General features: G+C 31.1%; 3 protein-coding genes across 5 annotated transcripts; all 3 read right to left on the bottom strand.

The window, feature by feature from the left end:
- Positions 1–612: 612 nt before the first annotated feature.
- LOC149899057 (alpha-tocopherol transfer protein-like) lies at positions 613–7,141 on the bottom strand. Of its 2 annotated transcripts, XM_090114683.1 has the most exons (8): positions 7,006–7,141; positions 6,362–6,503; positions 5,746–6,069; positions 5,291–5,447; positions 4,705–4,825; positions 3,001–3,132; positions 2,284–2,497; positions 613–795 (listed from the first exon to the last, which is right to left on the bottom strand). In XM_090114683.1, exons 3-8 carry the CDS (start codon positions 5,906–5,908, stop codon positions 641–643), a joined length of 942 nt encoding a protein of 313 aa, XP_089970809.1. In that variant the 5' UTR covers positions 5,909–6,069; positions 6,362–6,503; positions 7,006–7,141; the 3' UTR covers positions 613–640. The 2 variants fall into 2 exon arrangements, with proteins under 2 accessions (XP_089970809.1, XP_089970810.1); XM_090114684.1 differs by lacking the exon at positions 6,362–6,503 and having other exon boundaries at positions 7,006–7,130.
- A 1,611-nt stretch (positions 7,142–8,752) lies between these two features.
- Positions 8,753–13,943, bottom strand: LOC149899056 (alpha-tocopherol transfer protein-like). Its single transcript, XM_090114796.1, has 6 exons — positions 13,757–13,943; positions 12,988–13,144; positions 12,488–12,608; positions 11,987–12,118; positions 11,275–11,491; positions 8,753–9,076 (listed from the first exon to the last, which is right to left on the bottom strand). Exons 1-6 carry the CDS (start codon positions 13,917–13,919, stop codon positions 8,922–8,924), a joined length of 945 nt encoding a protein of 314 aa, XP_089970922.1. The 5' UTR covers positions 13,920–13,943; the 3' UTR covers positions 8,753–8,921.
- Positions 13,944–15,946: 2,003 nt separating this feature from the next.
- On the bottom strand, positions 15,947–19,642 carry LOC149899055 (uncharacterized). 2 transcript variants are annotated; one of them, XM_090114792.1, is made up of 6 exons: positions 19,428–19,642; positions 18,878–19,034; positions 18,304–18,424; positions 17,859–17,990; positions 17,179–17,392; positions 15,947–16,364 (listed from the first exon to the last, which is right to left on the bottom strand). In XM_090114792.1, exons 1-6 carry the CDS (start codon positions 19,588–19,590, stop codon positions 16,210–16,212), a joined length of 942 nt encoding a protein of 313 aa, XP_089970918.1. In that variant the 5' UTR covers positions 19,591–19,642; the 3' UTR covers positions 15,947–16,209. The 2 variants fall into 2 exon arrangements, with proteins under 2 accessions (XP_089970918.1, XP_089970919.1); XM_090114793.1 differs by having other exon boundaries at positions 15,947–16,361.
- Between the last annotated feature and the right edge of the window lie 812 nt (positions 19,643–20,454).

Here is a 20,454-nt window from a genome sequence, read left to right as displayed (position 1 = left end):
TTAGTTATGATAACTAGTTGCCATAGCCCCATAGTTGCATTTGCCCCGGTTGACCCTATAGATATTTTAGATATTTCTCGCGAAATTAATTAAGATTCCATAATAGTTTACGTAAATACAAACATTTTTATCATCATTGAAAATGAAAAAGATTTCTCCAGCCGGAGTGACGTGGAGACGCTCCGACTTGACTGAAAGGGGACACGACCTGAATCTTGCGAGCGTTTTATTTTAAAAACTCTTTAAAATCCACTATTGGGAACTGGAACAGAAAATTGTACAATTTAGTGAATAATTAAATAATAAATAGTTGAGGAAATAATGCATCAATTTGTGCTGTTGAAACAATTAGATTGTCTTCTTATTAAAAGTAAAATTTCAAAAGTCTACTAATATTAGATATGAATAATTTTAAACGTGAATGAAATACGTATTTTATTAGCCCATATGTAAGTTTAATTTGCTTATGATTTCTTCATAGGACGTCACTATCATAATTTTATTCCATAGCCTTTTGTTCACAAAGACACGGATTTAAATAGTACTTCAGTAGATACTTAGTGCACAACTGAACTGTTAAAATCATAATTAATATATAAGCAAATACACAAATCTTCTAGAACCGTCATATATTTCAAAGTTAATCAACATTTAAAGTTTTAAAAGAGCCCGGCATTCCTAGATACTCTTCGTCGAACTTGAGCGTCACTCTGTAAGATTCATCCGTCATGGCCCCTTCTGATGCCTTGAGTTGCTCAATATGTTCGTTGGTGCACATTTCTTTGAGAGTCGACTCTGAAAATAAATGCATATACACTATTTTATATACATAAAATAATACAATGGAAATGATGAAGTTAAAATTAATTAGCAGTTTTGTGGAACTTAAAACTTTTATTAAAAAAACTTAAAGCTTAGCCGTTAAAAAATAGGCAATAATGAATCTATGTTGGTCGCATTATTATTTTGTTTTTAATGGAATAATAAATAAATTTTCGTTCCTACAAACAAGTCTATGAAATTGAAAACAGTCAATAGGTATTTTATAAGAAATATTTTAGTTTCGAAGTAAGAATTGTTTTTCAAGTGAAATACCTAATCTTAATATAGGTATATAAATCTCGTGTCACAATGTTTGTCCTCAATGGACTCCTAAACCACTTAACCGATTATAATAAAATTCGCACACCATGTGCAGTTCGATCCAACTTGAGAGATAGGATAGTTTAAACATGTAGGTACCACGGGCGAAGCCGGGGCGGACCGCTAGTAGAATATAAGTAAATCATTGTCAGTTACTTTATATTTAAACACCATTATTCCTTATACAGCGTGACAATAAAATATGTGGTCAGTAAATATATTGGTTTGGTCCTCAGAAAACTTCGGCAAATTTTGGTACAGGGGCGTATTTGGGAGTGATTAATCGATCTAGATAGGTGTCAACGGGAAAATCCGTTCATTTTCCAAACTAAGGGGAAAATAAGGGAGATATATAGAACAAAAGATAATATACCCTGGAACATTATTTAGTGACAAATTTGATTAATGGATGGAATGCATTACAGGAATTTGATTAAATTTATTTACGAATTTGTTTGTTCAAATAATGCTTTTGTTTTGCAAAAAATAAAATTCCCAATATCACTGAACAAAAAATTCTTTTCGAGAATTTCATGTGTAGATTTTTTTGCAAATTGTTCATGCAATATATGGAAAATTATCTGTGATTAATAATTAAATTAATTTTATGAAATTTTAAATAGATAAATAAACAATAAATAAATAAATAATAAATAAATAAATAAATGTTATTGGACATTATTACACAAATCGACCTAGTCCCACAATAAGCTCAATTAAGGCTTGTCGCCTTGCCGCCAAATTGTACATTTATTTTAAGTTAAATATCGTTTTTTTGTAAATTTTGTTTTTGTGTGCATTGTACAATAAAGTGTTTTCTATTCTATTCTATTCTAAGGCTTGTGTTGTGGGTACTAGGCGACGATAAATATAACATTAATTAATAAATACATATATAGATAATAACACCCAGACCCAAGAACAGACCCGCGTCGTCAAGCGCAAGATGATTCAGTTATTTCTGTTATACAATATACCTACTTAAGACTAATTTAGCATAATATGAAGTTATAACTTTTTTAAATATAGTTTTTGACTAAGGTTTTTGATATGTTGTTGTTTCGTCATTTACCTATTACAATTATTATAGAAGCTCCATTTTTTCCACTTTACATATTATTTTTATTATTTTTGACTTACCACATAGTTCCTTAATACTCTTGTCTTTGCCACCATAATCTTTTGGTAAGATTTCTGGAGAAATGTATTTATGTATTGATTCAATATTATCATGAACAATAATTCTGTGCACCAATTTTTCTGTAAGCGCCTGTTTAATGATGGACAAAACCACATCAAAAAGTTTTGAGCCATTTATTATATGCAGCCGTTTAAGTCTTAACCCAATAGCTTCCTAAAAAAAAAAAACAAAAATACATCAGTATTCTCGAACTATTGAAGTTATTTTTAAATTTTATTCATATAATGAAAGAAGGTTATAAGGTTTCACTGTAAAACCTTTTCAAACACAATATCGATTTTATAATTGTAACAACAATTGTGAGGAAAATGAACGAAAATATAAATTTCTACCTCTTTTCCTCCTCGACTTTATAATTTTGTGTAATTCTTCTTCAGAAATGGGCAAAGCCTTACAGAGTATTCAATTTTCACAAAAAATATTTGAGTTTAATATCATTTATACAGTATTTTTTTTAATATTACATATCGATACATTACCTACGGTAGTAATAACAGTAAATTTTGTGTCATGTTGTAATAAACATTGATTTGTAATCTTAAACTTTTAAATTGTTGTTAGTGTATTAAAAATGTATGAACATAATATAGGTACTATTGTAGTTATTTCTATATGTACAAAAGTTTATATCTATTTTTCTTTATTCGAAAACTTACCAAGAAGATCGTAGCAGCTTTTTTCATAGCAAGTGGGTTTAATTTAGATACAACTCCGAGTGTAAAGTTTCTCGTATCAAATATAACTTCGTAGCCAGCGTTGTAGTCGTGGTTGAACATGTATTCCATTAGCTGTGAATTAAAAGAAATTCCAATGTATTTTATTTAAATAATAATATAATAATATGTAATAATATACTGTATTTAGAAATAAAGATCTGTATATTAAGATGCATGAGGCCGGTTACTCACGTACCTGCCGCAGGGGCAATATTGGAACAATCTTGGTTGGTGGACGCGCGGTGCAATCAGAGCAATTTCAGTTGTTCTCTTAATTGCCCCTGCTTGCCTATTCACATCACAATTAAGGGTCCAATTTCAAAATTGCCCCTGCTACAGGTACGTGAGTAGCCGGCTTAACATGTCATTGATAAATAGAATACCTATCCTAATACTATCCTCTCCTATCCTACTATTTTTGTAAAAGATAAATTTTGTGACGATGTATGGATGGATATATCGCAAAAATTCTTGATCATATCATCTGTAAGTAATTACTTACATATATTATTATTATATACAGAATTCTGTACATAATAATAATATACGTATGTAGATTGTATTTAGTGAAGGTAGTAGGTAGGTAGTATTTGCACATAACCTACTTTTACTCGAGTATATCACAAGTGAAGTCAAGGGCTTCAACTGGTATACCTAAATATACCTAACTGCCATAGGATTCCAATATATATTTTAGTGGCAACTTTCAAAACATTACTTCGCACTTAAATGTTCTTCTCGATCGAAATTTGATTACAAAGTTTGGTTTAGTTTCTATATTGTATCGAATGCTTTTGTCGTAGTTATAATTGTGTAGGTAGTAAATAATAATGTCGAAATATAAATAGAATACTAAAATTACCTAAATGTTTTAATTGATATTTTGATTTTGACTGACCGGTTGGCTTTGTTGGTAGTGGCTCTGCGTCCAAGCCAGAGGTCGTGGGTTCGATTCCCAACCAGACCAAATTTTTGTGTGATGAACATCGATATTTGCTCTGTGTTTTGAATTTGAAATTGTATATTTTTTATACGTATGTTTATCAGCCATTTGGTTTCCATAACACAAGCGAAAGCTTAGTATGGGATCAGATAAAGCCGTGTGTGAAAAATGTCCTGAAATATTTGTTTATTATTTATTTAAAATATACTTATTTATCTTATTATTTAGAGGATTTATCTAGCTATTCGCCGTGGCTCCATCCTCGTTGTTATTCATTTTATATTTTTTTGGGATAAAAGTTCTGTTCAGCCGTTCTTGATTTCTTTGTGTAACACGACCTTCTTCTTATATCGCTATCTAGACATTATACATACTAATCTCGTTGACGTCCAATTTTTTTTTAAATAAACAACTTATATATTGTATTTCTCGATAATCTTATAGTTACATATTAATATATATTCTTACTTATTATATTTATGCTCTGCCCTATTCCTCTCCTCAAACTAACTTCCTTTCGTACGTCTAACGTCTGGTTGTCTGGAAGAAATCGCTATTTAGCGATAAGACCGCCATTTGTTTTAATTTATAATTAGATTAAGTTCCTAGTTAAGTTTTGTCAGAAAAATAAAGTATGAATAAATAAATAAACTTATTGTTTGAGTAACATTTGTTAAAACTCTGTTTTAGGGGTCACTTACCGATATATTAAACCTGTAGTATTGTATAAAATCAACAAGGTCAGATGCCTCTGGATCATGCACGTGTGTAACCAAAACTCGATAATTGTCTGGTGTTAGCTTCGGCATGACGCATGAATGGCTACAAAAATGTAAATATAATAATAAAGAACTTATTTTATGCACTTTGTAAATATTTTTTCTCTTGGAAGGGCATATAGGGTCACTATAGTAGTTAGGCACTCAAAAGGTTCTTACCATTTTCAGACAATTAAAATTTTTAAGTTATTGAGTTGAATTCGTACGTCTTTTAATCCTTATTTAGGTACGTGATTTAAATGGGACTAATAAACATACCTAGAGAGAATTAAAGTGACTAAATCAAATGTTTGATAAGAATTTGTTACCGCATAGAATGTTTGTCAATAGGCCGTTTAAAGTACCTAAATGAAAATGTACCTAAACATTTATTCAATTTCGTATCAAAGATCTCAAGATTTCAATATAACACAAGAGATATACATAATAAAGGAAAATAAACAATACATAAAATAAAAATTTAAAGTTCTAAAATAGAAAAAAAAATACATAAAATAGGAATACAAACCTCCACTTCATCGTCGAAGCGAATTCATTTCTCACATCAAAGTTAGTTAAGAACTCCGGCAATGCTCGTCTAAATGAGCACAATTTGTCGAGCCGTTTTTTAGCGATTTCTACGGAACCCTTACTTGCCACCAGGAGACGTTCTAGGTAGTTTCTATCTGAAAGTTATTATAGAATATCTATCATTACTTTTTTGTAAAAAAAGAATAACGATACTAAAATAAATTTTATTACAGTTCGTGTGTGCTCTTTTTTGTAAGCCTAACATTACAATTTAAATTTCTGACTTGAAAATAAAATTTATTACTATGAAAGGAATCTGTAAAGCGTGCCGCAACAATAGTAAGGGACATATTATGAAAATTAATCACTACCTAAGACTATATATTATTAATCTTTTCACTAAAATTCTGTAAAAAAAAGTTAGTCATTAATTTTTAATAGAATCGTGCTTACCAAATCGTCGAACAAGAAAATGATTCTGCTTCTCAATCCAATCCTCAAAATTATCCAAGTCCTGCTCCAATTTTTTAACATCATTATAATTAAATAATTTGCGAACTTCATCTATTTGGTTCGTTTTAAATTCCAATATCGCACTTGGTGGTAATTTATCCATATTATTAATTTTCTATACTCTTTTGGCTTTAAAAATATGAAAACTGCTCACAGCTACAAAGTAGGAGTATTGTTTGAACTTTAATACTTTTAAACTTTCTTTAAAGTGAGAGCTTTCGAATAAAATGTACTGACATTATCAACGTTGTCACCACAAATGAACTGGAATCATAAACAATGCATAGTTATAGTATAGTTTCTGCAAAACCGCAGTTTTTAAAAGCAATAAAACCATTTTATGTGCCTGAAGAACACCATAAAATGAAACACGTTACATAATTAGAGTTTGTTTTTTCGAAAATTATACCTAACTTTTATAACTATGTGTTCTATGAAGAAAATGAGACGATAAATTATGATTTTCTGGTAAAAAAATATGTATTATAATAATTATGTTTGGTACCTAATAAGTAATAAATAAATCAAAAACTTGAACAATTTTGAAAAATCTCACCACGTTGAGAGTAAAATTTGAAGGTCGCGTCACAGCAATACCATCACGTCATGGAGTAAGGCGACAATTTTGGTATCTTTGAATCTTGCCAAAGAAGTTTCACTTCTGACACGTGTGCTCAGCGAACGCGTTCTTTTTTTTTCTGAAGCAAAACAGGTCATACAAGTATATTTTAAGTTTTAATCTCAGGTGATTTGGGGCGCTCTCCTAGTTACAAATAGAAGATATTTTTTTAATTTTGTGTTTATCTCGGGTCGACAAAGGGCGAACGGCTAATTCTATAAAATATAAAGATAATATTCGGAATTAAATTTTAGCCAACAAAAATATCAGTAACTTTAAAACGTAAACGTACCCATCATAATATTATCTCAGTTTAAAAGTGTTTATTTCATAAAACTAAAGAAATAAGGTATTTAATATTTAATTAGCCGCTCGTCCCGGCTGCAGCTCCACCTGGGTTGACCCGGGATAAAAACACCATAAAGCCCTTGTTGAAGTGCCCTTGATAAAAGTTTTTTTTTTAATCGGTCCAGTGGTTTCGGATCCTTTGCAATTCAAACAAACAAACAATTAAATATTTCATCTTATTAGTGTAGATTTAATTCAAATAAAATAGAAGAAAATATATAGAAAGCACTCACCATATACCTATTTGACTAAAAGCACAAAAACTCTTAATTATAGCACTTTTGATAAGTTGATTTTGTTTATTTTTTAAATATATTTTAGCCAAGCGACGAACATTTGGTACGCTTGATCACGCAATGCGACCATAGCAAGCAAAAGGACAACTTTCAAACTTTTGAGGGAATTTATAAATTCTGTACCGTTATAATATTACACACTTCATTCGTATTTTATATCTTTATCTGATCATTTTTTAGTTTGCTTCCAAACCGGTGGTATGAAAATTAATTTATGTGCGATTCAAAAGAAATATAATTTAATAAACAAATGTTTGAGTGGACGAATTTAGAGGAATAGGTATCCCATGAGGATGGAAGTAAGGAGAAATGTCTCGAAGTTGGTAAAATCTTCTTAAAATGACAGTAGATAGACAGGAATAAGGAAGGCTTCACAGAATAAAGTTGAAAAAATAAACATCTTTCCAACATCGACTACTCTCCATATTTTTGACGACTGTAAATAATAATATTATATTTGGGCGTAAAATCTATCAGTTGGTTCTTAAAATATGTAAGTTGCAAATCTTATATATAATAAACTGAAAAGTTGACAACGTTGAAACGATGGACTGACTTTATAATAGTACCTATATTATTATTGTATGACGAAACAGCTGAAAATTCTTAAAACTTGCTAATTTTTTGCAATTAGGGTTCAATATTTTTTCAGGAATTCACGTTGTACATATTGGTCACCAAACAAGACAATAAAACGTTTTCTTTTGTAGGTACCTACATTTCTTTTTCTTCGTAATATTTCAATAATTATTTTATGTAGAATTGATTTAGGGCCGATTTTTTAATGCTTGGATAAAATTTATCCGTCCAATAAAGTATTACACGATAATATTAAAATGTCACGTAAACTGTCAAATACGGGCAATTAGAATACGTTTTTAAAATGATAGTTTTATACATTATTCGACGAATATTATGTTTTAACCGAGGATTGAATAATCAGCCCTTAATCGTTTAATATATTGTTTATGTCGTATTTACCTAAACAATACGTGCATTGGCATTCTAAAGAATTTTCTGCTTGATTTTCCCCACCTCATTGCAGGATTGATTGCACGATCGTCTATGTATCAGGTGATTCGTCAAATCTTGATAGCTCGGAATGTTATTTTTATAATATAATGTACTTTTTGCCTGATTTCGCTCATAAGTTTTAGATAAACCGCCAGGTTGCCTGGTAGAGATTGCTGTTTAGCAATAAGGCCGCCTTTTGGGCAAATTATGCTTTTGTATTACTACTTCCTTTTGTATAATTGTTTGATCATATTTTGCACAATAAAGAATTATAAATAAATAAAATAAATTTTTATTTTAGACAAGTTTCCATAAATACAAAATCTTAACAACCTTGTTGATATCATCATGGCAGTAGTTATATAGATATGGAAATGATACAAATCTTAGATCTTACTATTGTAATAAAAATGTTTTCGGACAGTTTACTAAGCATAACTATAAAATAAGCAAAATTTTAAGTGATAAATTATTGTATTATTTAGACTTTAGACACATAAATAAAATTTATTTAACTAGACGTGCATTGCAAAAATCACAATATCTACTCTCACAAGGAATTAAAACTTGAAAATCACAAGTGAATTTATCAACAACGTATCAACAAAGTAACGTATTTTTAATATCAGGAACACCTAATGTTAAAAAAAAATGTTCCAATAAAACTTCATTTTCCAATATAATAATTTATTGTAACCACCAACAAACATCGGTCAGCCTAAACCATAGTGAAATTAATTACATCAATATGTGTGTTATATTGTAACAAAAACACCTAGCCCATAACAATTAATAAATTAACAATAACTTTGGACAATTACTATAAAAACTTTACAAATTTAATCAACACACAATGTTTTAAAAGACCCAGGCATTCCCAGATACTCTTCGTCGAATTTGAGCGTGATTCTGTGAGATTCGTCCGTCATAGCTTTCTCAGTTTCCTTGAAATGCTCAATATGTTCATCAGTACACAGCTCTTTGAGAGTATTCTCTGAAACGGTAAAATATAAGGCATAGTTGAATTATTGAATAGCTATAAGGCGGGTCCACACATAGAGAGCAGCATCATGAAGCAATTACTGTAATTTCCTCGATAGAGCCACGTCCACATAGACCGAGATGCTTCGCGCAGTAGTTGCTTCGCGACGCTGCCCTTTCTGAGTAGACCTTCCTAATAAAGATATACGGAGACCAATGAAGCTACCTATATTTCTATTAGCAAAGGAATCAAAATATCAGTGAATAGGTAGAGCATTATTTATTTGAATATTATAAACAGGTGTTCTTAAGCCTTACGCAGGTCGAAAATTGTCTCGTCACTTGGTTTTTACAAAAATGTAACGCTATATATATGTTATAGTCAAAGTCCGATACACAGTCTCTTCGCGGAAGGACTGGTTTATCCTAGGTTTGGCCAAAGCCATCAGGCAATCCCCGAAATACATTTCAATTTCGTCCTTTGCCTGAAGTATTTTTAGTCAAACCCAGGAGCTCCTAACTTTTCAGTCAAACGTCGAAAGTAAATTATTCTGTTTCGGTTTTGGCCTAGTCAATCCTAGAAGCGACTGCAATTCTCGGTCAAACGTTAAAAAATTTCTTAAGATCGAAGATGTGCCTGACGTTCGGCTGTCTCTTAGAGAAATCAGTGCAAAGGATTCAAAATTTGGTGGCCAAGGCTTTATAAAATGCCACTGCAATAAAAAATGCTCTTCAAAATTATGCAAATGTAAAAGGTCTAATGTATTGTGCAATTCTAAATGTCATAATGCCTCACCATGCCAGAATAAAGATTAATTTTTCATTTTAATTACCTAAGAAATTATTAAAACAATTAACATTAATGCCTCACCATGTCAGAAAAATGATTAATTTGTCACTTTAATTACCTAAGAAATTATTAAAACAATTAACATTAAAGTTAATGCCTCACCATGTCAGAAAAATGATTAATTTTTCATTTTAATTACTTAAGAAATTATTAAAACAATAAACATCAAAATTTTTAAAATGTTATTTTTTTATACTTAATCTTATACAAACTAACCTCCGTATATTCCAAAGCATTTATTTATTTATTTTATACTTTATTGCACATCGTACAAAAGGCGGGCCTAAATGCATCTACAGACGCTCCGATTTGGTTGGTGCCAACCATCCGACCACGACCAAATCGGAAAGTGTAGAGAGCGGTCGGTCCGACATAATTATTATTAATATTGGTTTGACGTGGTCGGATGCGCCAGCAATACCGACCAAACCAACTTCCTATCCGATCCAACCAAATTGGAACGTGTGGAAGCTTTGTTCCGACCAAATCGGCTCATTCCATAGAGTAATATAGGTAATTGGCTCATTCACATTTGCAACGCCGCCGGTGTAGGACGTCAACGTGAACGCCGAGGGAGTTACGGTCACCGACCGTGACATATTAATAAAATTACTGGAACTATATAAAGACTTTCCCTGTTTGTGGGACTTAAGTAACAAAGATTACGCAAATAGAGATGCCAGAAATCAAGCGTATTTTATTATGTTAGAAGTATTAAAAAAATTGACAGTGCGGCTACATTAAAAACCTTAAAAAATAAGTTATAAGAGCCGCATATGACTGTAATTTTCTCTATTTCTATAGTAGAATTTAGCCCATTCTCTTCGTACTATGGTCAACTGACATATTACTCTATGGTCAACTGACAGTTGGAAGGCCAACCGTCGGACAATCTGTAGCAATGTTGGAATGGTTGCCATGTCGGTTCCAATATGGTTGGCACCAACCAAATCGGAGCGTCTGTAGATGCTTTACACACCACATTACCACACGGCATTCTCTCAAAGCATCTCAAATATAAAAGTGAAAATCACGTAAGCTGACCAATCAGGTGTCAGAACTGGCAGAGTTAAGCGATTCTTAAGACTTGAAAGCTGCTTCCAAATATACGAAGATAAGACACTTCATACCTATATCGGAGTTTGACTCGTCAAACCCCGATTTAATAAAATTGTGTTTTGACGTTTGCCTGACCAAATTAGTCTCTCCCAGGTTTGACGAAAATTGTTTAGTCAAAGGCCGAAAATTTACATTTGTTTGGGCTTTGACTAAGTCATTCAGTCTGACCTGAGGATTGACCAGTCCAACCTAGGAGCGCCGGAGCTTCGGAGTTTGCCTATAACATATATACAAATTCTTACCGCACATTTCTTTAAGGGTTCGTTTGTCCTGACCACCATAATCAGCTGGTAAAATTTCTGGAGAAATGTATTTGTGGAGTGATTCAAGATTGTCATGGACGACAACTCTATGTGACAGTTTCTCTGTTAGAGCTTGTTTTATGATTGTTAAAACAACATCAAATAGTTTAGATCCACTTATAACGTGCAAATGTTTCAATCTCATACTAATTGCTTCCTGAAAATATTCAAAAAATATTATTGATGGTGATTATTATAAGTTCATGTTCTGTTTATAGAGACAAAAGCATATACATCAATAGTAAACTACTTTTGATAATGACAAATCTATACTAAATACTAATATTATAAAGCTGCAGAGTTTGTTTGTTTGTTTGAGCGCGCTAATCTTAGGAACCACTGGTCCGATTTGAAAAATTCTTTCGGTGTTTATGTGATAGCCCAATCACCAAGGAAGGCTATTGGGCTATCGGCTATCCTATTGACTCATATAATATTACAACTAAAAGCATCTGTACTTTGATTGAACCCATGAATTAAATGCTATTAAAACCGCCTTACTAATTAATAGATTTTATTATAAAACACGATCTTTAAAATAATTCGTTGTAATGCATATTACATCTATTTTGCATCATCCTACGTTATTTATCCAGCGTCACTTTAAAGAGTAAAACTCTATTTCTATTATCGTTTCTTATCAAGGACTTACCAAGTAAATAGCAGCAGCTTTTTTCATAGCAAGTGGGTTCAATTTAGATACGACACCGAGAGTGTAGTTTCTCGTATCAAATATAACTTCGTAGCCAGCGTTGTAGTCGTGGTTGAACATGTAGTCCATCAACTGAAAATTTTTATAAGTAACGTTATAGAAATTTAAAAAATTATAAATTATTGTTTCAGCTCCGATAAAGAGAGAGTACTGGGATATACATACCTAATGTTTTAACAATAAGAATATTTAAAATGATGCCATTGGCTGAGTGAGAAATTAAGACACAGAGATCAAAGTTAAAGTACCTACTAGATAAAGAACTTAACTAAATTCAATGAATTGATTTGCAAAATATTGACAAATTACAATAATTGCTAATTTATTTATACAAATAGATTTGCATGTAACAGAAACCATCATGACAATTCAAGATAATGCGTGTGATCTCTTAGATGTATCAATAGTAATTAAAGAAAATCTATAGCCTTGGATACTTACCGATATACAAAACCTGTAGTATTGCATGAAATCTACATGCTCCGTCGCGTCTGGGTTGTGCGCGCAAGTTAAAAACACTCTGTGGTAATCAGGTGTGGGTTTCGGCAGTATAGTTGTGTGGCTATAAACAAATTAGTGTTATTTAATATATTATACATTTAAATACTAGCTGTGCTCCGCGGTTTTACCCGCAGTGCTCCGCTCCTTTTGGTCTCAGCGAGATGATAATATTATATAGCCTATAGCCTTCCTCGATAAATGGGCTTTCTATATAACCTCTCAAATCGGACCAGTAGTTCCCGAGATTAGCGCGTTCAAACAAACAAACAAACTCTTCAGCTTTATTATTAATATAGATCTTAGTATAGATACTGCAATCCTGCAAAGTAGCCTAGAATATGATATTTATAAGTAGAAAAGATTATGTTGACATTTTTAACGTTTTATATAGAGATTTTTGCTTTAAACTAGAAGAATTAAATTAATATGAAAATACGTACCACCACTTCAACTTAGGAATGAATTCATTCCTCATGTCATAATTCGTTAAGTACTCCGGCAATGCTCGCCTAAATGAGCACAATTTGTCGAGCCGTTTTTTAGCTGTCTCTACGGAACCCTTGCTTGCTATCAGAAGACGTTCTAGATAATTTCTGTCTGCAAACAAACAAGTACATTAATTTAATTTACTAGCTTCATTAAAACTCGTTAAAATAAACCAGTGTGAGTAGATTTCGCTGAAATATGTATTTAGTTATGGTTAATTAAAATCTGTATTGACAAAAACAGTGATTGTATATTTAGCTACTGATTAAAATATAGACCACTTAAAACCACAATTTAGTTTCAGTTGAAATTAATTAACCAAATGTTTATTAAATGTATAAATAATGATAACTCATAGATTGGTACTAAGAAATATTATATCCAATTGCCTTTACTATTTTAATAATATACATCTAATCTTATATATAATATATATATAAATCTCGTGTCACAATGTTTGTCCTAAATGGACTCGTAAACCACTTAACCAATTATAATAAAATTCGCACACCATGTGCAGTTCGATCCAACTTGAGAGATAGGATAGTTTAAACATGTAGGTACCACGGGCGAAGCCAGGGCGGACCACTAGTAATATTATAGGCACATAACATAGGAATGATATTCAATGATTATTATTTTACTTTGTATTGACTTATAATAAAGTTTACATAATATACCAAAACTTCTGTCTACTGTCTTTTTTGATTGATAGGTACTTACCAAAACGTTTAACAAGAAAATGGTTTTGTTTTGCAATCCAGGCTTCGAAGGTGTCCAGATCTTGATTGAGTTTTTTGATATCTTCATAGTTGAATAATTTTCTTACTTCTTGTAGTTGATTTGGACGATTTTCCAAAATTGCACTCGGTGGTATACTCTCCATTTTGATTGTGTTTGTATGCACGAAGCCTGTCGTATAAATTGGATATTTAACAATTTGATCATTTAATTTCGCTAGCTAATATTATAATGAGTGGATATTTTACACAACATAATATCACTAGAAAAAAGATCTTACCCAATCTTTTTCTTAGCAGGTCTAACTTAGTATATTATGTTGGTAATTAAATTTCTAGTACCTATTTTTAGTAAACCAATAGAAATTACAAATTTCAAATTCTGAAGGTATATTATGTCCATGTTTGATTTGTTATGTAAACACATAAAATAGTATGAAATGTTCAAAAAAATAATCTTAAACTTGACGGCTAATACGTATAACATTAGAACTAAAGAATTAATAAAAAAACGTACTTACTCGTTTAAAGGACTTAAATAAAATCCAAAAAAGCTCTAGGCACACTAAACACAGTAGCAGCCACTGTTGTTTATCCTTTTAAAATTAATTACGACACTAAAATACTGCCCTTTTTGTTCTTTCTGTTATACACATTGTTAGCAGGGAGGGGGAATGTTAAAAAAATAGTCATAAAACTTTCCTAATTTTTGGAGATGTCAAATGGCAAAAATAATCATTAAAATGTTGACTCAGTCGAGTATCGTCGTATCTCTACATTATACATATTTTTTTTAATTGACTAAATATTATATTAGTAGTTACTACCGTTAATAATTATCGTGAAAGATGAGTGATTATAGGAATCTTCATAATTAATGTATAATGCTCGAATGGAGAGACAAGCCTCGATTTTGTGTGTATTGTGTTGCAATGGGTAATAAACATCTCCGAGGTCGAAGTTATTTGCAAATATGCATTTAATCACTGATCGTTTTTTATCTAACAAATGTTTTATTTTGATAGGAATGCCAAACTCAATGGTTGAATTCAAACCCTGTGTTGGGTTTAGTTAATAGAATCTGTTCTCTGCTGAAATATCCATCGTCCTCCAATAAAAAACGCATAATTTACAAGAGATTTTCGAGCTATAATTGATCATTAATTATTACTTATAAACGAATGTTATTATCATGCAACAACAAGACATTTTTCTATTATTTTTAGAGGTACCTATAAACTATAAATATTATTAAATAAGGCTTATAACGGGTTGTATTCTATGTCTTATTAAGGATCTGGTAATTCAGACGACACACTTGCTCCCTTGAGATTCATTCTAGACTCTCATAATATTATAATAATTTATAGTCAATAAAGTGCAAGATTAAACAATGCTTGAGATTAACTACATAATAGTGAGAGTAGTGTAAAATTGGGTTACATTTTGAAACGGCATTTGCTAAAAAGTTAAAGAGTATTGAAAATTATTTCTTCGAACAATAATAATTATAAGTGAATAAAATGAAAAGACAGATTTAAATAATTATTAAAAACACAGACGTGACTTTGTTAATTATTAAAAATAAAGACCTTTTCTTCCCCGTCTTATGTAATACCTAATGTGATATTAACAAGTAAATTTTCTTTAAAATAAACAAACATTATTCAACACACTCCACCACGTATGAGATAATACCATAATAATTTAATGAAATTAATATCAAATTTTAATGTGGTCACGTGCTTGTCATTAAATACGTGAACTTTATTGATCATAATTAAGATTTAGAAATAGTAGTAATAGTAAGTAGTAAGTAGTAGTAGTAGTAGTGTGTAGTAGTAGTAGTAGTAATATTAGTATTGTAAAGGATAACAATTCCAGTCTATACAAGTTAGTTGGGTTAGTTTTATAAGCCTGAAAAATATTTATAATTTTAGAATATCACTACATCGTATAAATTACAAAACAAATGTATGCTTAGATAGTAGGTAAATCATTACGCAATGGTATGATGATGCAGTTTGTTGATCAGATAGAATGGTTTTCGAAGAAGGTTTTAGTGATGTTATGATTTGTTAAATATTAGACGAAGCGGACGAAACCGCGGACGGAAAGCTAGGTAGGTATTTAAAAAAAGAAAACACTATAGAATTTTGAAACGATAATATAATTTAACACAGATTTACCTTCGACAATTTGAAATGATAAGCCCAAACCCTCAATAATAAAATACCTGCAATGGCAACCAAGAGGAATGATAATATATATTGATAACATAATGAAAACCCAAACACAACCCAACAACTTCTGGAATTCTATATAAACTTAATTAAAATAATGTATGAACTTATATATAAAAAACAAGTCATGTACATAGGCTATCAGTAGATAACTTTATCACCAAGTCATGAAACTGGCCCTCAATATTTTATATTAATCAACACATAATGTTTTGAAAGATCCCGGCATTCCCAGATACTCTTCGTCAAACTTGAGCGTGATTCTGTGCGATTCATCCGTTTTGGCTTTCTCCGATTCCTTGAGATGTTCAATATTTTCATCGGTACACATTTCATCGAGAAATGCTTCTGAAAGCGTAAAATATTATACTGATATGGCGACTACAGTTTACAACTAAGTACCATAGACGAATATTCGTTGTAAATCTCTGTATGCAAAAATTATACAAAAATTGGAAGAAAAAAGCAAAGTCTCTAAATAAAAGATAGATCGAAGAGTAGATTCGGTTTCATTTCACACATTTTTTCCTTTCCTTGTGTTTGACGAGAGCAAGAGATTACATAATAACCCAAACCACAACTATTATAATATCGTTTAACCTCTTTTTATGGTGCTTTATGCACTAGTTTCTACGACTTCTATCTTTAAAGCCTACTAATTTAAAAAAAACTACAAATTACGCAAAACAAACTAATAAAAATCCTTTTTAACTTTAATTTTTTAACGCCAACAAAGGATCTATACTTCCGTACCAAATTGTTTGATTTGAATAAATTATATAAATATCACACATGCATACTGATTAAAAATATTCTATCTAATAATATAAAAACACAAATAACACTAAACAAAAAATCCCACAAATACCACACACGAAAGAGTGATAACCTTGAATTACCATTTATAAGAACTCTATACGGTAAGAGAAACTTAAGATTTGAGGGAGCACAATTGTACAATAGCTTGCCTAAAGCAATTAAAGAATCCTCATCAATTACTATTTTTAAAAATAAATTAAGGACATACTTAACTAATTTCGATAGCTGATTGTGTTATACTAACTGCAAAATTGTTATTTCTCATATTTGTAAAAGATCATGTTGTATTGTTCTTGTTTATGAGATTAATAAAGTTCTTTAAACCGAAAGCCCCAGATCTTACCAAATAAATCCTTAAGACATTTGTCCTTGCCACCATAGTCTGCGGGTAAAATGTCTGGTGAAACATATTTATGGAGTGACTCCATACTGTCGTGGACGATAATTCTATGTGTCAACTTCTCAGTCATTGCTTGTTTGAGAATTTTTAAAATTGCATCGAACAGCCTCGATCCGCTTATTACATGCAAGTATTTTAATCTCAAACTTATGGCTTCCTGAAATTATAAAAATGTCTGATGATGCTGACGATAATTTGTAGTCCTATTATATTATAGTTCTTTATGTAGGTATAAATATACCTATACCAATACCTATAGTCCATGATATTGTAACGTGCTATTATATATGTTCTGTAGTAAACACGCAATTTTTAAGCTATTGCATAGCTTCTATCGCGGGCCTTGAGCGCGGGGACCGAATCCAGAAATTCCGTTACGAAAAAACCTTACGCTCCCCACTCCGACGGACAAGGAGGTGTGGCTTGAAGGCATGCTATGCAATAACTAAGTTTTATTATGACAGAATGTATCTAATATTGTAGATAGAACATTATAATGTTTTCATCCTGATAATGTTCTCAAAGAAAATAGTAGATTCATCTCACTTGGGAAATGATTTTACAATTTTTTGCGAACCAAAGCAAAAGTTCCTTAATTAACAACGCAAATATAAAAATCTTACCAAATAAATAGAAACAGCTTTTCTCATAGCAAGTGGGTTCAATTTAGATACGACACCGAGAGTGTAGTTTCTAGTGTCAAAGACTACTTCGTAACCAGCGTTGTAGTCACGGTTGAACATGTAGTCCAGCATCTAAAATTGTATTATATAATTATTAATTGTTAAGTATTTTAATAAACAGATAAATAATGAATTGTTATTGATAAAGATTTGGTTAGATTTGCAGTTGTTTCTATATAATAATATGTAGGCAGTATATGTACGTAGTGTATGACGAAAAATATAGCGAATGTTACTCTTAACAATTTATTTTGGAAGAAGAAGTTTTAATAGCGGTCCAGTACTTTCAGATTTTATTTGGTACAAATATAGGTACTATGAATATTAAAAATGGAGAGTCCGATGAGATGCTTCATACTTCAAAATTTAGTTGATTAGTTCTTACCGCTATACAAAACCTGTAGTAGTGCATGAAATCTACAGAGTCCGCCGCCTCAGGATCGTGGACGCGTGTCACAATGACTCTGTAGTTATCGGCTGTTGGTTTTGGCATGATACTTGTGTGGCTTTACAGAAATAATTGAATAACAATGCATTAATAAAGTATCAGTTTTCTTTGAGATTTTGTTGTTGCATTTTGAAGTGAAACTTCTTAAGCGCGTTGATAGTAAAATTTCAAGGCGACGTCAAGGCAATACCGCCACGTCAAGGAGTAAGGCGACGAATTTGGTATCTTTGAATCTTGCTAAAGAAGTTTCAATTCTGGCACGTATGCTCGACACAAACGCTCTTCTTTTAAATATTTATGGTAGAGAGTGATCGTCCCTGGTATAATCGTATGAACTTTATCATTAAAAAATCAATAATAAACAGACACAATTTCTTTTATATATTTTTTATGTACGTTTTACGTTAGTTTATACAATATGATATTGTGCATCTAATAAAACTGCTAAGGAATGAAATTATTTGTTCAATTCAACGAATATAATACCTACAATATCCATGAATATACAAACCACCACTTCTTTTTAGGAATGAACTCATTCTTCATGTCAAAGTTAGTTAAGAACTCCGGCAATGCTCGTCTAAATGAGCACAATTTGTCGAGGCGTTTTTTAGCAGTCTCCACGGAACCCTTGCTGGCTATCAAGAGTCGCTCTAAATAGTTTCTGTCTGTAATTAAACATATTTTATGAATACAGTACTTTTTTGGTTCAGTATTAATAAATCGAAATCTATGTATTTAGTAGTAAGTAGGCAACTGACACAGGTGTAGAACTTTTCTATGATTTATTTATATGGGTATAAAATTATTCTGGACTGCATTTCAAAGCTAGCTATGTAGGTATAATTGAAAAAATTCTTCGTTCTTTTATATCGTATAACTTGTTAGATCAGAATATGAACTAAAATAACTACAAGAAAATATTAATTAATATCCTAATTTTTTTTTACCTTTGAAGAAAATTTGGGATATTGTATGGGATATTAATTCAAGTCACTAGCGTGTAATAGGTATACTTTTGTGAAATCCATTAGAAACCAGTATGACTGATAGTTACTTACCAAAACGTTTGACAAGAAAATGATTCTGTTTTGCAATCCAGGCTTCGAAGGCGTCCAGATCTTGCTCAAGTTTCTTGGCATCATCATAGTTGAACAATTTACGTACTTCTTGTATTTGATTTGGATTAAATTGTAGTACAGGACTCGGTCTTAAACTATCCATTTTACTGCTTTTGCCTTAATGCACAAATTTTTACTTGTCAGTTGAACATAAAAGTAATCTTCTCTTATATATAAAAATGAATCGCAAAATGTGTTGGTAAGCGCATAACTCGAGAACGGCTGAACCGATTTCGATAATTCTTTTTTTATTATATTCCTTGAAGTATGAGGATGGTTCTTATGTAGAGAAAACGTAAACATGTACCACGGGCGAAGCCGGGGCGGACCCTAGTGGATGATAATTTTTGGATATTTTGTTTGGTAATGTTTGTACCAGTTTGTGTGAATTTTAGTGATATAGATAGTTTTATCTTCAATTTAAATATTTATGTAAATTTGGGGCACCCGGCTAATTTACTTCAATATTTTACTAACACCATTTTCAAAATTAATTAATAAAATGCTACTTACTTTCTTAGACGTTAAATAAATCCTTATTGAGGTACAAGCTCTTGCACTGTGATCAAGTACCAACAATATAATAATGCAACTGACTTTAAAACTGCATTTGCTATTTATACCTATATTATTCTCAGTCATTTTCAAGTTTATTAGACATTGCATTATCTCATCTATCTTATAGTCTTGAGAAATGAAAATTAACTATCATATACCTAAATTAATAATTTACTTTTAAAATTCATGCTTTTTAAAATGTTAAGATGACGTTACTGATGGAAATAAGAAATATATTACCGTAATATATTTCTCATGTAGGTAATATTATCGTTTGCATTTTCCTTTAAAAAAATAAAGATTGCGTATTTAGAATCTAAAGGTGTCCTGAATTATGATTAAATAATAAATATAGATGAGAAAATATATAGAGAATTTTATTTAAATAAGATAGAGCTTACGATAATTA

This window comes from Colias eurytheme, chromosome 21 (genome assembly GCF_061535395.1).
Source record: "Colias eurytheme isolate Ceu_HAF_F1 chromosome 21, ilColEury1 Martin Lab GWU primary, whole genome shotgun sequence".
In the NCBI taxonomy this organism is placed as follows: Eukaryota; Metazoa; Arthropoda; class Insecta; order Lepidoptera; family Pieridae; genus Colias; species Colias eurytheme.
This window is presented reverse-complemented; position numbering and strand designations above follow the sequence as displayed.

Excerpts from the sequence above, each read along its gene's own strand:
- LOC149899057 (XM_090114683.1), bottom strand. The coding sequence starts at position 5,908 with ATGGATAAATTACCACCAAGTGCGATATTGGAATTTAAAACGAACCAA. Across the intron at positions 5,448-5,745 it reads TTTTCTTGTTCGACGATTTG|ATAGAAACTACCTAGAACGT; the intron begins GTAAGCACGATT and ends AATAACTTTCAG. Across the intron at positions 796-2,283 it reads GAGTATTAAGGAACTATGTG|AGTCGACTCTCAAAGAAATG; the intron begins GTAAGTCAAAAA and ends ATTTATTTTCAG.
- LOC149899056 (XM_090114796.1), bottom strand. The coding sequence starts at position 13,919 with ATGGAGAGTATACCACCGAGTGCAATTTTGGAAAATCGTCCAAATCAA. Across the intron at positions 13,145-13,756 it reads TTTTCTTGTTAAACGTTTTG|ACAGAAATTATCTAGAACGT; the intron begins GTAAGTACCTAT and ends GTTTGTTTGCAG. Across the intron at positions 11,492-11,986 it reads AAGCTGCTGCTATTTACTTG|GAAGCAATTAGTATGAGATT; the intron begins GTAAGTCCTTGA and ends GAATATTTTCAG.
- LOC149899055 (XM_090114792.1), bottom strand. The coding sequence starts at position 19,590 with ATGGATAGTTTAAGACCGAGTCCTGTACTACAATTTAATCCAAATCAA. Across the intron at positions 18,425-18,877 it reads ATTCCTAAAAAGAAGTGGTG|CCACACAAGTATCATGCCAA; the intron begins GTTTGTATATTC and ends ATTTCTGTAAAG. Across the intron at positions 16,365-17,178 it reads ATGTCTTAAGGATTTATTTG|AAGCATTTCTCGATGAAATG; the intron begins GTAAGATCTGGG and ends TTACGCTTTCAG.